Source organism: Barbus barbus (assembly GCF_936440315.1).
Source record: "Barbus barbus genome assembly, chromosome: 38".
Taxonomy (NCBI): domain Eukaryota; kingdom Metazoa; phylum Chordata; class Actinopteri; order Cypriniformes; family Cyprinidae; genus Barbus; species Barbus barbus.
The window spans coordinates 25,437,317-25,462,104 of NC_136716.1; the positions used below are offsets into that span (position 1 = coordinate 25,437,317).

Sequence of the window (24,788 nt, forward strand, 5' to 3'; positions counted from 1 at the left end):
GACTGTAAAAAAGATGGACGACACATCTCCGCTTCCTTCCACTATAGAAAAGTGAAGCCAAAGCATCTCAATATGACCGCTACCATCGTGAGTAAATGACGTCATTTGGAGCCAGAGTCTGCACAGTAGTGTTGTGAGGTGGAGCCGCGGAATCAAACTCCCACAGACCCAATCAACCATAACGACACGCTCCATTTTTATAGCATCAAACTTCTAGCTAAAATCAAACGAACAATTGAACGTATATCAGAGTGATAACTACCTTAAATGACCAAACCCATATTTTGGAAAATTGTATTGGAAGTGTAATTTATTTTATTTTGACTGAAGTCCCATTCGTTTACATGGACAGTTTATGACCTGTACTGCCGCGAGCCACCAGGGGGTGATCAAACAGCTTGTAGCTTCACTTTTCAGGACATGTGAGGCACACCAGTGCCTCTTCCACCATGTTGTCATCAAATAAAACAACTGCCATGCCAACTTGCTACTTTAAATAAAAGCTTGCAACACTTGCTCTGCCACCGAGGTCCTCTGGTTGGTCCAGATGTTTTGTAACTGACAATGACCAGCGGCGTGCAAGTTAAAATTCTTTTAACTTAACACAGCATCTTAAAAATGTGCAAGACAATGCAAGAACTGAGCGCAATGGTCATACAGGTTTGTGTAGCACGTTTACACAGAAAAACAATAGAAAAGTACCGTGCTAGAATGGAAAAACGCGTTCTGTGTGAACAGCCTTTTTCACTTGTAGTGTTCGGGTCAAAAATGACCCATCTACAAAAACATTACTTATAAATCTCTCATTATGTTATATTTCAAAATACTGAATTCAATCTTTTTATCAATTTGATTTCTTTCAGTTGGCAGAGGTTTTATATTTCTTTTTGTAAATAGCTCATTGATGATTTTTGGTAATAATTGCCAAAATTATCCACGAATAATGTTTTTTTCTCTCAAAAACTCAGGTCAATACTCTTAAAAATAAAGGTGGTTCACAATGTCATAGAATAACTTTTTTGTCTAGATGGTTCCATAAAGAACTTTTAACTTCTGAAGAACCTTCTGTTTCACAAAAGGTTCTTTGTGGTGAAAGAAGGTTCTTCAGATGATAAAAAGATAAGAAAGAGATGGTTCTTTAAAGAACCTTTGACTGAATGGTTCTATGTGGAATCAAAAATGGTTCTTCTATGGCATCGCTGCGAAGAAGCTTTCAAAGCACCTTTATTTCTAAGAGTGTATGAGGCCTATGACTAATCGCTTTACCTTTGCTAATTGAAAGAAAACAAGTTAACAAAAAGACTGAATCCAAGATTTGGTGATAATACAGTATGAGATTTACAAGCAATTTTTTAAAAGGTGGTCATTTTTGTCCTGGAATGACTAATTAAAGGATTTCCAGCACAGCACAAGGGTTCATTCTGAAAAAAAAAAAATAATTAATAAAAAAAACATCAAAAAGTGCTGATGTGTTATTGTGCTGTACGACATAGCAGATGTTGTTTTCGGAGAGATAAAAACTTATTTGTCATTTGCGTGGGACACATTTCTCACTAAAGAGCTATAAATTACGCTTAATCAGTGTTAAGATCATCTTTAGTAGATCTCTATCTCACACAATCTCACAGGCGAGACAGCAGGAGGATTTGATGTGTTGCTCTGCCCTATAACCATCATCAGTGTTTTAACTGAGTACAGAGAGATAAAAGCCTTTATATTTGATGATAAAGTCAGTTTGCAGCACCAAACACGTGCTGCTTCAATCAACATGTGGATGTACGTCAGTGAATCCCCGGGAGACCTTCCTTTAAATAAAACCTCACGCTGGATATTTATACTGCGTGACAGATGCTTTAAGATCTTCTGAAGAACTGTGATCTCACATCGTGCACGCTGCTTATGAAAACTTATGAGAGAAGTTACATATAGAGTTTTACTTTTTGAATCAATTCTTTGAGAAAGGACAGCTTGAATCGATTTGTAAAAGTGCATTATATTTACCAAAGGTAACAACATATTACTGCATAAGTTTCAATCAAACAAGCTATTAAAAGACTTGAACTCAATGCTGTAATATTTATGTGACGAAGAAACTGTTGGAAAACTTAATCGTCAAGTAAAAATGCATTAAAAATATTGCTTCATTTTATATTGACAGCAAAATCATGGCAAATACCTCATGGATATTCAAATATCACCCAGTACTGCTGCTAAGACTTGCTCTGATTATAACATTACCTGCCAGGCAATCAGATCCTTCAGTTTTTCAATCTTCTCCTGGTCATTTAGATGTTCCTGGATGTATTTCTCAGTAAAAAACGCCTATAGATGACAAAACAACAACTGTAAGTTACAAACACCTACAATCCTCTAAATATATCCTATCATTCAAAAGTTTGGGGTCTGTAAGATAACATTTTTTTAATTTTATTTAGCAAGGATGCATTAAATTGATCAAAAGTGTAAGGAAAAACATTTAAAATGTTAAAAAAGATTGTTGTTCTTTTGAACTTTCTGGTTAAATGATGTTGAGATCTTCATCTTTTGATTATGATGGACGGACAGTAATTCAAAGAATCCTGAAAGAAATATTTCCATCAAAATATGAAGCAGCATGACTATTTCCAACATTGATAATAATCAATGGTTTTAAGCAGCAAATCAGCATATTAGAACGATTTCGACACTGAATGCTGAAGTAACGATGCTGAAAATTTAGCATTGCCTCACAGGAATAAATTACAATCAAAAACATTCACATGGCTATTTTGAGTTGCAAAAATATTTCCCAAATTTACTGTATTTTTAATCTCATAAATGCAGCCTTGATGAGATGACTTTTATGGTATAAAATGGTTAAAATAGTTTATGTAATTAACTTCTGTTGGTTCAGTGTGTTTAATCTTTGTGCCGTGAAACAATTTAGCAATAATTGCCAGAATAATCTCATACCTTCTCATAATTAGCAAAGCCGCCCATGACAGCTGGGTCCACGATGCCGTTGAGGAGCATAGAGAGGGGGTTGATGGGAAGGCTGGAGTCGTTTAAGTGGCGCTGGACCATGTTGCTGATTTTCTCATTGGTTAGTTGCATTGTCTCCATAGCGTTTTCCAGCGGACTGATTTCCTCCTGCAGAAAGAAGCAAAAACATATTTATATACCAAAAGATAATTTATGAATAAAATAAACAAGCAGGAAATATTTACAAAGCAAAGCGGCAAAGGATGACTCTTTCTTTAACCAGCTGTCTAACACGTTACAGTTACGCAACAAGCAAAGTTGCAATCCAACAAACAAACTCCTCTAATGAGCAGCGAAAAAACAAGAGCAGGTTTTCAAGTAACATTGTGTATCATATTCAACACCGAACCGTTTACTGATGGACTAATGAATGAGTTAACATGTTCTCTCCGAATATCTGGCTCCCGTAATGCATCTGTGACAGGATCTGAAATCAATGTGAGAAACAGACGCTCTGATGCATCTATCTTGGTAAACTCGTGCCAGGGAGGCTAATGAGAACGAAAGCACACGTGATGCGTCAGAGAAAACAATTGTGGTGAGACGGTGAGAAGGAGAGCTAAAAGGAGACGGTGCAAATTAGAATGGATAAACACCAGGGCATGCAGTCTGGGTATCACACAGTCAAATATGCATGCCAGCACACATAACCACGATTCCCTCGGCGCAGGACAGATTCAGGACAACATGATCATAATAGCACGATGGAAAGAGAGAGTTAGACAGGCCAGGTCTGCTATACTGGAGTGTGTAGTGAGAGTGAGACAGGTCTGTATTCATTTGGGGGTTTAAAAGATACTTAATATTCAGTAATATTATTGATTTGACTGCACCGACGCTATCGGATGAGAACAAAACTTGAACTAATAGCATTTGTCTTCTGTAGAGCTGCTTTATAGCTGAACTGAACTCTTAGGGTCACATGCATCCTTCTTTTTCCTGTCTGGGATCTCTAAACTGCCTACAATATCAGAGTTTTGGCTTTGTTTTGCTATTGTTTTCAGATTTGCTGAAATTTGTCTTCCGGACTGCTATTATTTTGTAACTTAAGAATAAAGAATATTTTGTATTCCATATATGTCTTAAGAATTCATATTTAATTTTTTTAAAGATGGTTTTAAAGACAAAAATTTGAATTCCTGAATATCGTCTTAAGTGATAACCTCCAACTTGTCTTAAAGGTAAATGTTTGATGAATGTATTGCTTTGTTTTAAGTATTAAGCATTAAAATCTACACATGACTAGGGATGCACACAAACACCACTGGTGCATGCAAACAATGATCGGCCATGATTGCTTGTGATGTGACTTTTAGCTGAATAAGAAATTCAGTAACAACTCTACATTTTTAATTGTATAATTACGTATTAAACTGTGCTAACTCTAGAGGGAGCGCAAACAAGACAGCATGCAAATCAACTGCAACTGATCAATCTATCTAGAGACAAGCTCTTTAAAAATATCTGTATAAAGTACAAAATGCATTAAAAATGCAACTTTGAGAGCTGAACTCCTGTAGCGTCAAAAATAGCGCACACGTAATATTCATTTGAAGTATTTTTCATTGAACTGATCAGCAAGTCTTACCAAGAACCGCAATACAATCAGATAACACCAAAGCTCGTCATTTTCTTTAAGAAAAAACATAAGATGTTCTTAAGAAAATATTTGAGAACCTTTGAAGAATTTCACTTAGGAACTTTCTTGTGAGCTTCTTAAAACTTCTTTAAGAAAAATTGAGTGAATATGCTGAGAATTAGAATATAGTGTTGTAGTTGTAATTTATGTACTATTATTGTAATGTACTGCCATATCATTTTCACCAACTCTTACAGATTAAACAGTCAACAATACAATACAATCTAAGAAAAACAAACATTTTATAAAATTTAACGGAAGAAAAAAGACAAGCTTTTTGTATATATTGTATATATATATATATATATATATATATATATATATATATTGTATATTGAATATGGTGAGAGTAAGACAAGTTAAATATACACATACTGCAGATGAGGGTGAGACAGGTCAAATCAACTGTATCAGAGTTGATTCGAGGTGAAGTGAGACAGGTGAAGGCTGCTCATTTTCTTTCAAACCATCAAGAATCTGTGATATAATGAACCACTGCGGATGTTAAAGCTGTCGTACTCACCGCCGAGGCAGACATGACTTCAAACCAGCGCAGGATGCCGGGAAGCTTATAGGCCGTTACGTAAGTTGTCCTTTCAATCCACATGTTCTTTTGGAAGAATGGGGAAAAATTTAGCAAAATATTAAGTGAACAGTTAGCGGAATGAAAGCTTTTAGCAAAGGGCTACTTTTCAGGTAAAGAGTGGCCGCAATTTATTCCTGAGACATGCTTTTTTTCTTCAATTTAAGCCTCCATTTACTGGGTTTTAATGGATGTTTACCAATAGCAGATGTAAGTGGAGGCCGTGGAGGTGGGACAGACTTTATATTTTAGTATAATGGTGCCGTGTTCTCAGGTTTGACATCTCGCTGTAATAACTCGGCGTGAAGCCATCTTAAAAGGTTTTTAGACAAACGGCCATAAGAAAAACATTTCTGAGTTCTTCTAAATGAAGAACTGCAGAGCACTTTACTCAAGCGCTGAGTGAAATAACAAAAGGAGAAATGCTTTAGTCATTGAAAAGTAAAGGGTAACTCACAGCAAACTCATTGTCCGGATCTTTCTCCCCTTTCCGGACCGGCCGTGAATACTGGAATTTCTGGACTTCATTCACGGTGTAAAAGCTGAAAAATAAAATGCGAATGATTAATTCTCCGAGCGCTTTGTGGTTTTGAGAGGGTTGCGTTGGGTCAAGAGGCAGGAGATACGGATGCTTGCTTCTAAAAGCAGCCTGGATGATTAAAAACACTGAAACGCAGCAGGAAAGAAATAATCGCACATCATCAAGGACGTTCTTTGAAAAGAGGAAGTGTAAACATTGGAGTGCTTCTGAATGAATCTTTTACCTGGGTTTACTACCATGACTTAGTATCTTGATCATTCACAGTTTACTAATATTTTGGGCTAATTTGATTTAAAAAAAATTAAAATTTTACCCCAAAACTTAAAATGTGACAAAGTCTTCATATTGTGTTTTTGCCTGTAAGTCTAAAGCGTCTGACAGCTTTGCAGATATTCTGCATTTAAAAACTGACTGTAACCCAACTACACAGCTTTGAAAGCGTGTATCATTGATTGGACAAACTTCCTGGACAAATATCATTCACAGATTCATCATACATATCATTCAGTTGGTCTCTTTCTTGTCGGTTCTCAGTCAAAACAAGCTGCAAAAGATGAGTACAGGCGTCATATATTTATGCCATTATGCCTGAATGAGAAAATAACTGTTTGCTATTAAAAGCAAAAGAAAGAGAGGGAATAAGGTGAGCATTTATACCATTTGATCTTCCCAGTTCACAAACCTACTGAAATCCAATTCTGAATATTCCAGTTGCAGTCAGGTTTGTGCAACTCACCTAAATTAGCATGATGGCGCTAACATGCCTAGAGTTGTGCCTCTAGACTGGGCTCTGAACAGATCCAAATCGGATTGAAAAAAACACAGATAACCAATTACAATATTTACAAATGTATTAGCTGCAGGGGAGAGAGATCCAGCCCAGGGCATGAGAGGGGAGATGCAAAAATAAACCTCAGCTGTGACGTGGGAGATCAGGCCAACGTTCAATCACTGAAGATATCCACCCCTTAAGCTCCTCTACATGTTCACGCTCCAGCAAGCTCATAGAAATCCCATCCAGTCATGTGACCTTTGGCTCTGGTGCTTATTTACTCAGAATTGTGGGTAAATAGTGAGTTTTAATTGCTTTTCATGCTCACTGGTGGCTCTGATTGGTTGTGGTAAGCCGCCTCTGACGCTTTATCAAGATCGGTGATAACGGTGCTGTTTACCTCGTGGCACTGAATTTAGCCTGAAACAGAATTATGCTTTCGTTGCAGGAGTGTGTGCGTGTGATTTATTAAAGCACAGAGGAATGTAGTAAGGTCAAACACTGTTTGCTCACTGCACATTTCCATTTTAATCAGCCGGGTGTGTCTCTCTGAAACACACAAACCCCAGAGATCTGCTTTATTGACCCATCACACACGTGCACACACACACACACACACACGGAAAATAATGTGAGACACAAATAGAACAAATAATGTTACAAATATATAGATTAGATCAAAATACAGACAGACAGATTAGATAGAACAACAGAATCAACGATAGACAGACAGAACGGCAGACAGACAGAAAAGACAGAGCAAAGAGTGAAACAACAGAATGATCGATAGATGGACAATTAGAACGACAGATAAACCAACAGACAGGTCACCAGACAGACAAACGGATAGATGATAGAATGAGAAAACGACAGACAGACAGATACTGTAGATAGATAGACGAGTCTCTCACCTGACGATCTGCTCTGATACGGGTTTGTTCTGGAACTTTGGTGGCAGTTCTAGGATGGGCTTCACTGTGAAACACTGAATGTCTGTTTGGACCAAACTAAGAAACAATAACAGTGACAATTTGGAGAATTGAAGATTGTTGTTATGAGCATGTGCTGCATGTGACACTGGAGGATACACTGTCCAGAGGAGCTCCTGATGTCCTCGCTGGGAGGGGTCGTGGTCTTCATCTTCTCAGCGTTGGGGAACTGAGTGAGCAGTCTGGCCTCAAAGTCCTCGCGCCGCTCATACTCCTTCCCCCGATAGATGAACATCTTATTCTGAAAAACACCCGCAACAGACATTCTCATCTCCAGATCAAACTTCCCTTTTCTGATTTGTTTTGACAACTTTCGTGTGCTCACCGTCCTAATCTATGAATAATATTTGCATGGCATGAATTTCAAAGCATCAAATTTTCTAAAAAAAAAGCACAATTTAATTAACACATCAGATTGAATAAACACACGGAAATATAACAAAAAGTAATAATCAAATACACGAAGGCCAGAGATGAGTACTAACACATCCAGATAGGATTTAAAACAGCAGCATCCACATGGAAAAACAAGACCAAAATAAAAACATTTCAATAAGTTTTCTGGAATCAGTGAAGCATGTCTACAAGAGCTTAACAATAAAGAAAAATGTGCATATTATTATAATGCATTAAACAGCCAACATAACTATTATCAGAACTGGTGGTTCTCAGGGTCACAGACATTTTTTTGGAATGCCAAATAACAAAATGCAACTAACCATGTAATCATGCAAGCTGTGCGTCAATCAAACTCTTCAGTGTTTTATTCTGTATCTTAATAGGAAATATTAACATTTAAACTAAACTAAACAGATGCAAATATCTACAAATTTGTCATATTGATGAAAGCCTGTTTTTAGAGAAGGTTCTTGTGACTATAATACACATTTTTTCTAGCAATTCTGAGAAAAAATATATTTTCTTGTAATTATCTTGTAATTCTGGGTTTATATCTTGCAATTTGAACTTTTTCTTAAATTGCAAGATATAAATGCAGAACTGCGATACTAAGAAAAGTTCAAATTGTGAGATATAAACTCGTAATTGCAAGGAGAAAAGTAAGAATTGTGAGATTTATGAGACGTTTATGTGAGATAGGGTTTTTTTATACTGTGGTGGGAAAAAAATAACTTAACTGCAAGAGGCAAACTCAGAATTTAGAGAAAAAAGTCAGAAATGCAAGATGTAAACTCAGAGTTGCAAGATAGAAGACTTTTTTCTTAGAATTGCAAATTTAAATCTATGTAATGCAAATACTAATAAAGTATTAAATACCTTTTGAAAACATTAAAATGACGCACAAAACAGAAATAAATAATTACAGTAATAAATACTTTATTGTAATTTAGTTAAACACTTGGTAGCGTGTTGGGATTCCCTAAGGAGAGCCACAAATCATCATTCAATCATGATCATCATCTATGAATCCAAGGATTTTGTGAAAACAGTAAAATAACACAGAAAACAGAATCTCATCACTCAAAGAAGCTCATTCTTTATTTCTTAGAGTTTGAACATTGAATCTCAAAGTAGCCACCGAGGCGTTTGGCAGTCAACGCTCAATTATTGCACATTCCCATAAAGACACCGTCAATCATCTGTGCCCACCTACAACACCGTAAATATGTTTCCATTCGCAGCATCTGTGCAAACAACTACACACAGACCACTGTGTGCATACAAACCCACACACACACTGAGAATGACAGCGACCGAACGGGATACTAAATTGCCAATATGCATGGAATTGAAGTGTTTATTGTTGAAGAATGCATGATCACATTTAATATTTCGCAATAGGACAAAGCAGCGTGATAGTATTCAATATGAAAACAGACACACACATTCACATATTTCAGCTGCTCAATTAGTGAAATGTGAACTGGAGGTGAAATATGCCCAGGGCCGTTTTCAAATCTGCTTTGAACGATAAGGTGACAAATTGCACTGTGCTCTCGACGGGTGTTTTCACAGTGCTGGTGATTCCAAGCACGGCAGAACAAACCGGCAGCGTTCACACGCATACAAAAGTGCCACTTTAAGGAGGGAGAGGAGGTTGCGAGACGTTTTGTGTTTCAAAAGGCGAACCTTCTCTCCACGGAGCAACATGTCAACACTAGCAAGAGGCGACTGGCCTTTAGATGCCGATTTATTTTTTGTTCTCAGGATGGCTGGTGGGAGACGCGTGACTGCAGGCGGCTGGAGGAGTATTAAAAGAATTACAAATATATCCGAGGCGATACAGAGCCATAACCACAGGCTTAAACACACGCGTGATCTGTGGAAGGTGAATGATTCTGTTACGTCATGAATGATTCTGGCAGGGAATATATAGAAATATACAGAGAATACAAACCATACACTTGAGTCAGAACATTCATATTTTTCTGCTTTTTTACTGTCTGATCTACATACTTTATCAACTTTCCATCTTTACAGCATGTTGCTTTGATAGCATTTGATTTGCTGTATAATAACATTGCTTTGGTTTCACATATGAGACAATTTAGATGAGAATCTGTCAAAAGCACATTTAAAAAGTCGTGTCATCAACTTTAGAAACATCGGATTGGAGCTGCAAAGTGGAGCTGAAATAGATTTGGCAATAAAAGAATCTAAAAATACAAAAACATTAATTTTATTTAATTAACTAATATGACTGAATCAAATTTAAATAAATTAATTTAATAAATATTTATTAAAAAAATTGATTTTGGTTATTCTAAAAACTCTTAACAACCTTAAAAACATCAGCAAAGTGCAACTAAAATATATTGGTAATAAAATAATATAAAAATTAAATTATAATACATTATTATTGTATCATTATAATGAATACAAATTATTATATTAATTTTATAAATATTTAATTAAATTATTTTTGGTCATTTTATAAACATTAAAATCTGTGGGATTAGAGTGACAAAGTAGAATGGAAATAGATTGGGTAATAATCTAAGATAAAAATAAAAATAACAACAATAATTGAACTGATTAAAATGATTAAATTCATTAATTACAAATTAATTAATTCAACAAATAATATTTAATAAAAATTTAGATTTTTTTTTTTTTTAATAAATATTGAGGTTTTTGGTTATTTTATATATATTTTTGACAACCTTAAAAACAATGGATTTGAGCAGCAAAGTGGAAAGATTTGGGAAGAAGCTAATGATGATGATAACAACAATAGAATATAAATAACTTTATGAACTTAAATATTTAATAAATATTGAGATGTTTGTTTATTTTGTAATTTTTGAAATTTAATTTTTATAGTTATCTATAATCTACTTTTATATCGTAAGAGGTCTATGTCTTTGACAAAGAAGAGAGAAGGAATCAATACAAAAAGGTGAAAAGTATAATGGTGAAGGCATGGTAAAAATTGACCTTCATATATCAAAAGGAAAAATAAATGTGTCAGTTTTAATACAAATCAACCCCTGGAACATGAAATTGTCTGTATTTGAATGAAGGTTCCTGCAGTATTGAGTCTGGAGAGGCCACACAAAGACACCAGTAATTGATTTCCAGGCCTTTGGAAATATATCAGACGAATGCAATGCAATGCATTTACACAAAGAAAAAGACATCTCCATGGTGACGGTGAAATATGAAAGATTCAGGAATATAAGAGGAATTCTCACCCGCAGGAACGAGGGGAAGCCCAGTCCATAATAACCTACAGCAAAGTAGTCCGGCTTTGGTCTGATCACTTTCACAATGTTCTCATAGAACTGAGCCTGCTTCCTCTGAGAGACAGAGACAATCAGATCATCAGTGCTGAACAGCTCAATTACAAACACTTTAATGACCATAAATACATTGTCCTGTGCAACAGTTGGTGATATGGTATTATGGAAGGTTGCCAGGGCATTGCAAGGTTGTATAATTAATATAATTAGCTCAATTCATTTGACTATTGTATTAATATTACTATATAAAAATAATAATATATAGGTTAAATAATACAATAAAAATGCAATATAAAATGCAATTTATAATACAATAAAAATGCAATTTTTCATTTATGCATACATAGAAATTTTATATTAAATGCAATTAAATTTAAAAAATCTGATGAATAAAACTAGAAATTAATTTCCTTAGTTTTATTTTATATAAAATTAATTTAAGAAAAACATAGTACAAATATTTTTATATAAAATATTCAATATATAAAACAATAAAATTACATACATTTACTGATTTGTGTGGAACTCCATAAAAAAATAAAAAATAATAATAAAAACAGGTTGAGATCAACATGTGAATGGTTACAATAAAAGTTAGTCTCAAACTTTCATGCAGGACTGTGCAAAATGTACCAAGAGTTAATTTCAAATAAAATCAGACCACAATCGTTGTTTGTGTCTGAATGGATCAATTTGTCATTTGTTGCCAATTAGACAAAACCGCACTAATGAACAAAAAGCAGAAACTCATTACACCCCTCTGATCATATATATTAGGCCAATTTAGCTACTTTGGTGAACTTTAACAGTCTGAACGACTCATTAATTGTTTGTTTGATTGTAAAACCTTGACAAAGAAAGTTTGTACGTACCAGTAAAGCGCTCAGCTGCTCAAAGTCAAACATCTCGTTCTCATACTGTTCGGCTAACTCCTTCCCCAGGATAATGGCCTCCTCCCACATCTGAACACAAGCGCCAAAACAGACATCAGATGCCATCTTTAGAGCTCATTATGTTCAAAGACGGTGCTGTGATATCCTTCTAACCATCTGTGAACAATGCTTTGAGTTGACTCAAGCAAAAAGTGCTTTCTGAGATTTATGTTGCAGCGGATGCAAAATTTACCCAGCTGCACCACGTTAAATATTTAAGAGATCATTAAAGGAATGTTCTGGGATTACCGTAGAATATTATTCTGATCCATTCCTCTGGAAAAACAAACATAAATCGCATGCATAGTAATGCACGTCCAATGGAAGTCTGAAACTGAAGGCTGTAAAAGCTTGGATTTTTAATGCATTCTTTTGTACAAAAAAAGTGAATTATTATATCAGGATATATTATATCGTGCAAGTTTCATGAAGGTGAATTTAAGACTTTTTAAGACCTTTAAGTTCATTAAACAGAATTTAAAGAATAAATGAAAGGGAATGTGTTACGTTTATGTTCTCTTAATGTAGAGGTCTAAGGAGAACACAATGAGTTGAATTAGAAACACGTCTGAAAATACAACTTCCAACCAATCTCAATTACTTTATAATTCATTTATGTACAAATAATAGCTTAACTAAAAAAAAAAGAAATAACTTTTACTGTCCATTCGGTCTTGCTTTTCAGTGCAATTATCTACGAATTGTTCAAATCAAGGGAGATGCAATTACAGTTAAAAGCAATTACATGCAATTATATATTAGAATTTGTTTTCCGAGATATTTATCAAAATTAAGTCAATTGATACTTTCTGCCAATAAGATCAGATAAATCAACTTAATTCAAAAGGAAAACATTTTTATACCTAACTGGCAGATATTTGTTCTAAATTTTAAGCACAAACTCACTTCATTTCAGTTTCTAAAAAAACAAGACCTCATATCTTCAACTTGCATCTTAAAGGGGTCATATGATGCGATTTCAACTTTTCCTTTCTCTTTGGAGTGCTACAAGCTGTTCGTGCATAGATAAGATCCCTGAAGTTGCAAAGACTAAAGTCTCAAAACCAAAGAGATATTCTTTATAAAAGTTAAGACTTGTCCACGCCCCCCTAAAACGGCTCGTTCAAACACACCCCCACACGTCTACGTCACGGTGTGGGGAGATTTTCATAACACTGCCCAAATGTATTCACAAAGAAAAGGGGCGTGCTTTTTATTCTCACTGTTGTATTGTTGCTGTCACTGGCGCCATGTCCTGGAGACGCTGTGTTTCGTTGTGAAAGCTTCCAAAAGAGGACACAACTAGAAATCAGTGGTTAAGTTGTATTTACAAATATTAGACCCAAAGACCCATTACAAGACCCAAATATTAGAGTGTGTGCAGCGCATTTTACAGAGGAATATTTCCTGAACCTGGGAGTAGCCTGCCAGCTTTGCACAAAGGCTGTTTATATAAAGTGGGTCAATTCCAACTTTGCGAGGACAGTCTGGAGCTTCTGACTCATAGCCTGTAAGTACGTTCTCTTATTTAAAGAATTTGCCACTGACAATTCAAATGTGAGTTTTGAGCAGTGTAGAGTAGTGCTTGTTGTTTGTCGTTTCTCTACGATACAAATGCAGACATGGTAATGTTTACGCGGCACGATGCAACACGACGCATAAAAAGACAGTATAAGTCATTATAATCAGTAATTATGTCCCCATTGTATGCAACAAATGCCACGTTATAATGGGTTTTATTGTTTTTGTGTCGTCGCGGTGGGACACGGCATAACAATACGGTAAGGAGCAACAATAACGTACAGCAGGGTTCCTCAAATCTTTCCCTGGGCCAATCTGCTGCAGAGTTTAGCTCCAACCCTGATCAAACTCACCTACCTGTGATTTTCTCATGATCTTGAAGACTCTGATTAGCATGCTCAGCTGTGTTTGATTAGGGTTAGAGCTAAACTCTGCAGGAGTGGGCCAGATTTGAGGATGCCTGATGTACAGTATGTGGAAAATAAGGTTTTTTTAACCTTAAACCGCATAAACACATTGCATTACACCAAATACTCCAAATAATGTTTTTATAGCAATGTCATATGACCCCTTTAAGTGATGTTTTCATATTTGTATTGGAAAAAAATACCTTTTTTTTTTTTTTTTTTTGCAGTGCATGCAATATTTAATGCCGTCACTTCATGACTTTTTATTTAAGACTATTTAAGACTTTGACTTTTTAATGCCTTAAATTGTGAGTGTGTGTGTGTGTGTATATATATAAGTTGGCATGCTATTTCTTTGGGTGGAGCAGGTGGCCTTAAATGGGTCGATATCCATGACCTCATCTAAACAGTAATATGGATATTCCTCGGCTCTGACATTCTCTCATATCAAACTTATAACATCAAATGCCAAGTGTAAATAAAACCTCCAGCTAGCATTACACTTCTGCTGCACAGGATTTGATATATAACTAATTCTTCAAATGAAACTTTGAGTGCATCCTGGCGGCACCGAGAGAGAGACTGTGATTATATATCAATATCTTCAGTGCATTATTATTGAGATAGTAATAGTATCTGCAGTCTGTAGGAGACGACATGGATTACTTATTCAGACCGGAGGAAGAATAAAGCAAGTATGGCGCATAAAGCGAAACTTGCACTGTAATATTACACCACATGTTCAGCATGAAAATGACTTTCCTCAATTTTCCTGTCGAGACTGCAGTGCACTGAAGAAATAGTCCACCTCAGAATAAAAACTGTGCCATTATTTACACAACCTCAAGACGTCTCAAACCGTGGTTTGTGGAAAACCAAAGCAGAATATTTTAAAGAATCTCTTTCCATACAAAAGGCTTTCAAAAACACCAAATAAGACTATAAACCTAGTCTACATGACTTCATGTGCTTGAATTCCCAGTCTTCTGAAACCACACCCTTTTTACTTTTGTAAGGAACAGACTTAAATTTACTGAGAATATTCCATTCTTGCAAAAATCAACAGAATTGACAAAGTTTGATTACAATTATGAGAACCAAAGTCATGTTTGCATCAATTATAGCACTGACTGTGATGACATGAACAAAAATAGTATGATATTAACCAAATTGCGGTCATGCTATACAGGAAATGACATTAAATATTAAAAGAGATGCCATAACCATCATTACAGTATAAAACCTATATTTGCATATATATTCAATCATACTTTTACTACAATGCAGGGTACTGAAGGAAAAGTTTCAGCATTTTCCAAAAGAGAAGTAGTAATTGCATGTATGAGTTTATTATTAATAAACACATATGCAAATTATACAGGAATATTGAATGGGCATTTCTGCATATAAATCTTTTTTTGTTTGTTTCAGAAAAAAAGCCTTAGCAAGAATACAAACTTTATTTTGGGCATGCAAACATGGTCAATGACATAGACTAGTGTTATTTTAGTATCAGAGAATATAAAAGTTATCATAGAATATTATAGTATTTTAGTATAGAGAAAATCCTGTTTTCCCTTTGAATTAGGATTATTCTTGTTCAGATATATTCAAGAATGGGTATATTAAGAATTATTATTTAATCAGTTTATTTAAATAGTATATATATTTATATATTATATAACATTTTAATTTTAGTTCATTTTAATTTGCATAGTTTTTTAGTTTTACATCAAGTTAAACAACTAGCTGAAATTAAAAGTTATATTTTATTTTATTTCAAGTAACCAAAACATTTTATTAATGGGATTTAATTTCGTTTCAGTTTTAGTTAAATATAATAACCCTAGATGTAGCATTTTTGAATCTGGAAGCAAGGCTACAATACAAGCTTTGTTGAAGGTGAAGATTATCAGAAATATTTCATTAGTTTCAGGGAAAGTACAGGGAAAGCAGGCAGGGAAAGAGTAGGAGCAGTTTGTGTGACTGTATCTTCCCGTTTCGGCTCTCAAGAGACGTTCAGCTGCGTTTAAAATAGACTCTGAAAAGCTGGAATAATTCCCATAAAATGTGTCGAACAGAAGAACTACGGCCCAGAGCTGCTCCTCAGCTCGCTTTCCAGGACTGACTGACTGCCGCTATCCTTCAAACACACACACTTTCCTGTTCAATTCTCTTGTGCTCTTTCTATTTGACACACTCGGTCAAGATTTTGAGCCGCTGAGCCCAGTAATGGGGTCCAGTCCAGGGCAGCAGATTCGCTAAAAGTCCCCCACTGAGATACCTCTCCGCTGGGCGCAGATCTCCGCCTGGCCCCTATAACCCTCAAATCCCCTCAGCTCCTCTGTCCAGCCTGTCAGACTAATGGATATGTAGCCAATAATCTTCCTCTCTGCAGGTCACCTGTCTGTTACACAGACCGCTGCAGATTCACTCAGTACCGCAGCTGCAGGACGCGTTTAAAGGCACGCAGGCTGTTTCTGACATGCAATCACATGCACAGAGACACAGAAAACCTGACAGTATATAATAGTTAATCTAGTCATCTTAACTCCTTAAACAAATAATAAATAAATAATAATAAAAAAAAAATAATAATAAAAAAAAAAAAAAAAAAATATATATATATATATATATATATATATATATATATATATATATATATATATAATGATGAACTGCATTTAATTAGAGTATTATTTCACTGAAAAAAACAGAGGACGCAACGACACGCAAGGACTTCTGGGAACATAAATGAATGATGACTCAAATTAACCTCTGAATTGTTTTTGTTTTTTAATCAATTCATAGAAATTAACCATCAGATCAATTCAGCTTTCCAAAATTAAAAACTTCCCAAAGGAACACACAGTCGAGAGGACAATTAAGTAGAATAAGTCTGATTACTGCAGCTCGCAAGGTCATTGTTAGTTGAAACAATACAGCTAAAAGTTGCACTATTCTGAAAACAGTTGCACTACTTGAAGTTAGTTACAGGTCAGCATTACTAAAGCAGATGTTGTGATAGTAACTTATTGTTAGCAGTCTTTACCTTGCCCTTGTCGAAGTAATTGATGATCCCCTGGTACAGCTGGTCTTTGAGTTGACACTGAGTGGTCGCCTGGTAACCGTCTCTCTGCGTCAGGTGGGCGGCACAGGCCTCTTCAGACCACTGACAAAACAACATCACAATTACACTCCTCAAAAACACTGCATTAACCCTCCAGTGACCCGATGAGAGTTCACTATTAGATCTAATCCACATCTATATACAGAAAAATACAAACAGAAGTCAACATCAAACTTTAAAAGGGTTGCTTTATCTTTTGAAATAAAGTTCATTATATGATGAAAACCTAATGTAACTCAGAACTTCCCACGCAAGTGAGAAGCCAAGCAGTAAAAATATCCATCGAAGTTATACGTGAATTCATTAATACAGCCGCCCACATATATATATTCATGATGCCTGTTGTGCATTCAGAAGCCTGATTTGTCCAGTCAAGGTGAGGTAATAAAGATATTATTACTTCAAAACTAGATCCCTGATCATTTCAGGCTGATCTGAACCATTTGAGCGACACATTTCAGATCATTTTATGGCAATGCGGTATAAAAAGCCCATGTTCAAAGAAACAGAGAAAGTGGTCATGCAAAACTGTTTTAGTGCAAAAAAAAAAAAAAACTTAATTATAAGCATTATAAGTGGACCACAGGGGAAAAAAAAACTAAACAAAATGAAAGAAACAAAAAATAATACAACCCCACTGAACAATAAAGGAAAATCTGCAATATGCAGGTGCACAAACACACACACACACACACACACACACACACACACACAGAGCAGTGTGGTCGCTTTCAGATCGCAGCTGCTGGTGATATTAATTTTGTTGTGCTGAGAATCTGAAAGGTTTTGGCTGCATTTCTGTGCCGGCGTCGAGAGCCCATCTGATAACGCTGATTTATGTGGCCACACTGTAATATTCATTACAGATGCTGCCTGATCCTGTAAACAAGTGATTATAGGGAGAAACTGTGCAGATTAAGAACTCTTGGTTTTTTGCTGACCACTCAGTTCAAAGCCTCAGTGGAATAAACACACACACACACAAACACAGGAAAATGAGCAATCTGATTGGCTGGAGCGGGTCAGCTGACTCCCCTGCGGGCCGCTGCTATTGGCTGTCATGTTGAGCTACTGTATAGTGCTAAAGGCTCTGTCAGGACTGATTCACTGTAGTGTAAACGTAATTGACATTTCATGGAGCAACAGCGGGGGTCAAACACCTCAGGAAAGTGCATCAATGTCGTGAGGAGGAATGGAGAAATTAGTAATTTTTCACACTTTTATGGTCATTCTACGTTAATTATACACACACACACACACACACACACACACACACACACACAGTACACTACTGTTCAAAAGTTTGGGGTTGGTAAGACTATTTATTTTTTGTCTTTTAAGCTCCCCAAGGCTGCAATTACTTGATTAAAATACAATAAAATAGTAATATTGTGAAATATTATTACAAATAAAAATAACAGTTTTCTATGTGAATATATTTTAAAATGTAATTTATTCCAGTGATGCGCAGCTGTATTTTCAGCATCATTACTCCAGTCTTCAGTGTCACATGATCCTTCAGAAATCTTTTCTATTTTTCCTCTTAAAACTAATGAACTACTCTATAAAATGTGTTGTAATAATCTTGTTTTTTTTACATTTGTCATCTTTAAATGTCAACGCTTTCACCATGATGTTTTAAGGTCCAAAATTTCCGCACGAAAAAAAAAAAAAATACAACCTCACGTTATGTCAATCACGTATACACACTGCCTCCAAAATTTTTGTCCGTCATAAAAAAAATTATTCTGATCGGGTTAGATTTTTTGCATTTTTCGCATCCGTGGCAAGCATTTTGAGAGGTGTTTTGACAGATCACAGCCACCGTACAAGTGAACGCAAAAATCCAGAATGGTGATTGTCAAGTTGATCCACTTGGTCTCGCAGCACAAAGCACTGTATAGATCCTTGCACACTGAGTTCACAGAAACTGGTGGTCTTCTTTTTAATATGTGGCTCTAGTATCGCAAGCATCAAACTGAGCCACTGACATCCTGAAGTAAACTTTGAAACGCCCGGGATAATCCCTCTTCTCCTTAAGGAAGGGGAACTCTTCGTCCTTCGTCCAATATTTCCTTTCTTTCTTTTTTTAAGAAGCGAGAGGACAACAAAATCATCCTCAATGCTTGAAGACTCCATTTAGTACCGTTTTGTGAATTTTTCCACAACAAATTAATTAATACGCATTGGACTTCGTGTGCAGAGACCTTTATAGTAAACAACTGCTTTCTCTTGTGTTACGGCTACTAGCACAAGCCTTATAATGATAAATTAAGCCAAAAATATCCACCTTTTAAAGTACCCCTATTATGGATTTTTGAGAATGATCTTTCCTGCAGTGTGTAACACAGCTCTAAGTAAATGAAAACATCCTGCAAAGTTTTAAATCTGAAAGTGCACCATGTATAAAGTTATTGTCTCTCAAAAGAAAGAGTCGACTCTGAATCATTGAAACGAGTCGTTTTTAAAATGAATCCCAAGCCGTTTCAAGTTGACCTCAACATGAAACATAAGCATATTTCCCACTTGTTGGTCTTTTCACGTTGGTCTGAATGAAAATGCAAATTCATTCTTTGCCACTAGGTGCCGCTTTTAGAGCGTTTCCCTGGTCACGCTGTACACAAAGCAGCACTCACAAACTCTGCTTTATCAGGCATTACAGGCATGATGAAATTAAAATGAGACCAATCGACCAATCACCGCAGATTAGCGTCATGCAAAGGAGGGGTTTGGAAAAATGAATCGTTGAGTGAATCGTTTGGGAGTCGTTGAGCAAGTAAGGTAAAAATAAATGCATATTATGAAAGTGTTTTTTGACCTTGCATGCATGTCAACCTGTTGTTGGGGACTCCCAAAACCAAAATATGAACCTTTCATTACCCATAATAGGGGCACTTTAACATATATTTCAGTTTATTAACTTGGCTTGTGATAGCACAAAGCAGTTTACCAACACAAACTCATTATTTGTCTGAATGCATGAAGGAAGACTTACAAAAAAGAATTTGAATCAGTGTAGGCACCCATAAAGCAGGAATCATTTCACCAACTTCCAAATGAGCACATAATAAGATGTGCAGTTTCAGGTTTTGGTGTTGTCTCTAAACAGGACTCTGAGGTGTGTGTGTGTGTTTGTAAATGCATGAATAATGTTTGAAACACAAGGTGTGTGTAAGCGTCGCTATTGTATGCAGGAGCAAACAGAAGGACGGCAGCTATTTATGAAAAGAAGCTGCGTGGGTTCGAGAGAACGTGTTGTTCCCTCGCTCGCTGTGACAGCCGATTCCCTTATCGAATTACTCCTGTAAAACCCTAAACGAATCTGAGATTCACTACAGAACACACGCTGAGCCCAAACGCAGATGTGATTAAACAGCAAGCCAATCTACATATTAATCCATTTGCTCAACTAACAGTTAATGTCACTTATCAAGACTTAACTCCCAAGATTCACCAAAACAAATTTGCATTTCCTAAAGGACACAGTAGTGCTTGCAAAGCAACCTCATAGTATAATGTTAATGTTTTAGGTGAGATTAGGTTTTAGGTCATGTAAATGTGCTAATTAAATGGTGCATCAGAGCTTTGCGTTTGTCATGACATGCTTATAGATTTCTATCTGCTGTGCATAAGAATCAATATAATGCAGCTTTGACAGCGACTATATGCTTAAAAGAATAGTTGACCTAAAAATGAAAATTTGCTGAAAATTCAGTCCTTCCAAGATGTAAAGTTTGTTTATTCATCAGATTTGGAGAAATGTAGCATTACATCACTTTCTCAGCAATGGATCCTCTGCAGTGAATGGGTGCCGTCAGAATGAGTCCAAACAGCTGATAAAAACATCACAATAAACCACACCACTTAAGTTCATCAATTAATGTCTTGTGAAATGAAAAGCTGCATGTATTTACATTTGTAAGAAACATGCATAATATTGTTTTATCCAGTGAAAAAGTCATCTTGCCTAAATCAGGAGAAAAAAAAAAAGCTGTTAAAAATGCGTCAATGTTTTTTTTCATAAAAACAAGCAGCTTTTCTCTTCACATGACATTAACTGATGGACTGGAGTGGTGTGGATTTCTTGTAGATTATTGTGATGTTTTTTTATCAGCTGTTTGGACTCTCATTCTGACGGCACCCATTCACTGCAGAGGATCTATTGGTGAGCAAGTGATGTAATGCTACATTTCTACAAATCTGTTCTGATGAGGAAACAACCGTCTATACATCGTGGATGGCCTGAGGGTGAAAACATTTTCAGCAGATTTTCATTTTTGGGGGAACTATTTCCTTAAACAGATATAAAAAAGATCAGCAACAAATCACTATGCAAATAAATGCGAGAAAACGAAACCAGTCAATTGAGTATGCAAATATGACTGTCAGTTGAGTATACAAAAACCAAAAAGGGAGCCCGTATGTTAAGTAATTCTGGATGAATTAAAGAGGTTTAAAAAAAAGAAAAAGAAAAGAAATCAGATTTGATGAAATGTAGCATTACATCACTTTCTCACCAATGGATCCTCTGCAGTGAATGGGTACTTGGGTATTAAATTGAATCCTTTAAGTTTAATCAGTTTTATACTAAATGCTAATGAATTTTAATACTTGAAACGAGGTAAGAACAGCAATCATGTCTTTGGCAAAGTTTAAGTGTCTTTCTACCAGAGATTTGTTCACTTGAGGTGATTTTGTAAATGTCAGACGAGAATGACAAATGCTCACCCTCCTAAGAAGGGAAAAAAACATCCTTCTGTAGAACTTCAGCACTCATAAATGGAAATGTGCATGAATTATTCCTGTCTGAGTCTTCAACAGTGAGATTTCCAATTAAATTATACCTGCTACGGTAGATCCTGCCATCGAATGAGTGTATGATCATCATTATCACATGTACGCTGAACGCTTATTTACTGGCAAGAGTATGAATCAAAGTAGTGTGTTTACTAGAGACATCCAGAGACTTCTTCAAAGATAAAGAGCATATCTAGTCAGACAAACACGTGTGGAGTTACCTTGAGGAGTTTAGCGTGCAGCAGTAGGGTGTATCCGGCCTCAGTGTAGTTATCACACTCCTTATGCAGGTCACACAGCTTATACAGGTACCTACACACACACGAAAAATGACATTAACAATCTGAACACAAATGCTATTACAAAAAAACTTTAACAACAAACTCACAAAGGCCAGCAGCTCAGAGCAGCTACAGACTTCAGATTAACTCCACATTCACATATTGTATGAATCCGTACACAGGGAACGACAGAGAAAACTTTTTAACATTCTTAAAGACACAAAACAGATCATTAAGGATTTCTATCTTGTTTTATCAAGACATCAGCTGTGCCCCAAATGATGCCCTATACACTATGCACTAAGTACTCAACGGTCTACTGCAGTAATTGCTTTACTTTACTTTAGTCATTTAGCAGACGCTTTCATCCAAAGCGACTTACAAATAAGAAAAAGTAACTAAAACTAAAAAGTTACAACTCTATAAATACTATATACCCACATATTTAAGAAAATAAAGAAATTAAATAAAATTGACACATGCATATAACAACATTTCAATAATAAACATATAAATGAAAAAATTTAATAAAAAGCGATACTACTATCCCTTTTATCCCTATACTACTATCCTAATTATATCAGTTTATTTAGTCATTCAGCACACTAATCACACTATTTATACAAAAAAAAAAAAGCATAGAATAATGCATAAGTATGCAAACTGAGATGTACTAAAATACACACTATTATAAATATGATGTAAAATACCTGTTCACCTAGTTACTTAGTGGGACAATGCACTAAATGCATTTGCTGAATAGAATAATGTTTTTTATCTAAAAGACAAAATATAAAACTAAAATAATAATATATAAATACTATAAAAAATTATATGTATTTATGCATTACATGCTACAATGCTATTTTAAGTAACGATTTTATTATAGTAATTATTAATAACTTTAAATATTTAATTTTTTTGTTTTCATTTTAATTATAGTTTTAGTAATCTTGTTGTGGTTTTGTCTTTTTTAAAGAAAGTTTTTAGTATTAGTTATTTTAGTACAAGCTAAAATAGCAGCACTTACAGTATCTGAAATAGATAATACATATATATTATAAATACCTTTTCTGTCACTTTGGCTCAATTTATTTGTCCTTGCCAAACAAAAGCATAGTTTTCTTTCAAAAAAATCTTTTGAATAGTCGCAGTCTGTATCTTTCCTTCCTTCCATAAGCACGACTTGACCTGCATCTGGAATTCTCATTGGTTAGATTTTTTTTTGTCTTTTCTTCTTTAATGTACGCTCACCTGATGTACATCTCTTCTCTCTCAATCTCCTTATAGAAATTCTGCAAGGGAAAGAGGCACATACAAGGTCACTTATTCATACTAAACACATCCTGACCTCAGTTCACACAGACCTAAAAATCTGTGTTTCAGAGATAATGGGCTCTAGAAGAATCCATCATCATCCCTGTGACGTCTTCTGTCCTTGTGCACTCGTGCTGTTGATTTCTACACCGACCAACGAGACGATATAAGAGTAATGTTTAACACATGAGGACTCCAACAGCACATTCAGATTTAACGTGCATCCGTGTGTCAGTACATCCTGCTAATAAATAAATGTTCAGTTCACTTGTAAGACTGGTGATTACATGTGTGAGCGTGCAGTCAATCACACAAACGAAGGCTTCGGGTGTGGAGTTAATAGCATTGTTTCAGCGAGAGATCATTTTTGATATGCAGTACTGTCAGACTCCAGTTCTTCATTGATGCTGCGTTTGAAGAAAGTCGTAACATTAATGCTCGTGGGCATGTACAAAGAGTTTGAGCCAATTATAAAGTTACAAAGGCGCTGATGCAATTACTCCACACCATCAGGACGCCTACACACTCCATTTACAGCGCTCTCCGTCAGGAAATAGATGCATTTACATGAGTGCAGATGCATTGTAAAACTCAAGGGTTTGCTCTGTCGAGAAACTAAATGTTCTCCTCACCAGCACGTTAACTGTGCAGCTCATGCGGTTCTCCTTGTTCTCGTCGTGCATGATGGTCCTGTAGTCCAGAAGTCTCTCCAACAGACGGACCACCAGAGTTACGAAGGTTTCGCCCGACTTAGCCAAATACTTGTGCTTCCTGCAGTGCTCCAACAGACTACCACAGACATTCAAATTGGAAGACACACTACAATGTCATAAACTGTAGACATGCAACAGCATATGCCATGTATGTACAGTCAATACAATTTATAAATCCCTAAACTCCTTATGAAAGTCAACATTAATTAGCACAATACAGTGTATTTCTAAGTAAAATGCACTGACATTATAATATTGGTTTACAGTTGTGCATGTGCCATTGATACATAAGAAAGAAATAATCATTTGAGAAGCACATTAAGTTATATTGCACTGAAATATTTACTTTCAATGAAAATAAACAATTTTCTTTAAGCACAATAAGTTTAAGAACATTTTATATGCAACGAAAATACATTTAACTTTAAACATTTAATATGAATA

The 24,788-nt window shown here is 35.6% G+C and overlaps 1 protein-coding gene across 2 annotated transcripts in view; it reads right to left on the bottom strand.

The window, feature by feature from the left end:
- LOC306858161 (dedicator of cytokinesis protein 1-like) overlaps positions 1-24,788 on the bottom strand; it is a 233,237-nt gene that overhangs the window by 20,963 nt on the left and 187,486 nt on the right. Inside the window, exons 35-46 of one of the 2 annotated variants that reach the window (XM_079398557.1) lie at positions 24,264-24,420; positions 23,569-23,609; positions 22,255-22,345; positions 17,159-17,278; positions 12,119-12,208; positions 11,199-11,303; positions 7,645-7,786; positions 7,468-7,549; positions 5,701-5,785; positions 5,184-5,270; positions 2,953-3,129; positions 2,239-2,322 (exon numbers count right to left, since the gene is read on the bottom strand). In XM_079398557.1, coding sequence (XP_079254683.1) covers positions 2,239-2,322; positions 2,953-3,129; positions 5,184-5,270; positions 5,701-5,785; positions 7,468-7,549; positions 7,645-7,786; positions 11,199-11,303; positions 12,119-12,208; positions 17,159-17,278; positions 22,255-22,345; positions 23,569-23,609; positions 24,264-24,420 — 1,261 coding nt within the window. The remainder of the gene's footprint in view (positions 1-2,238; positions 2,323-2,952; positions 3,130-5,183; positions 5,271-5,700; positions 5,786-7,467; positions 7,550-7,644; positions 7,787-11,198; positions 11,304-12,118; positions 12,209-17,158; positions 17,279-22,254; positions 22,346-23,568; positions 23,610-24,263; positions 24,421-24,788) is intronic. The other variant, XM_079398558.1, reaches the window with a different exon arrangement.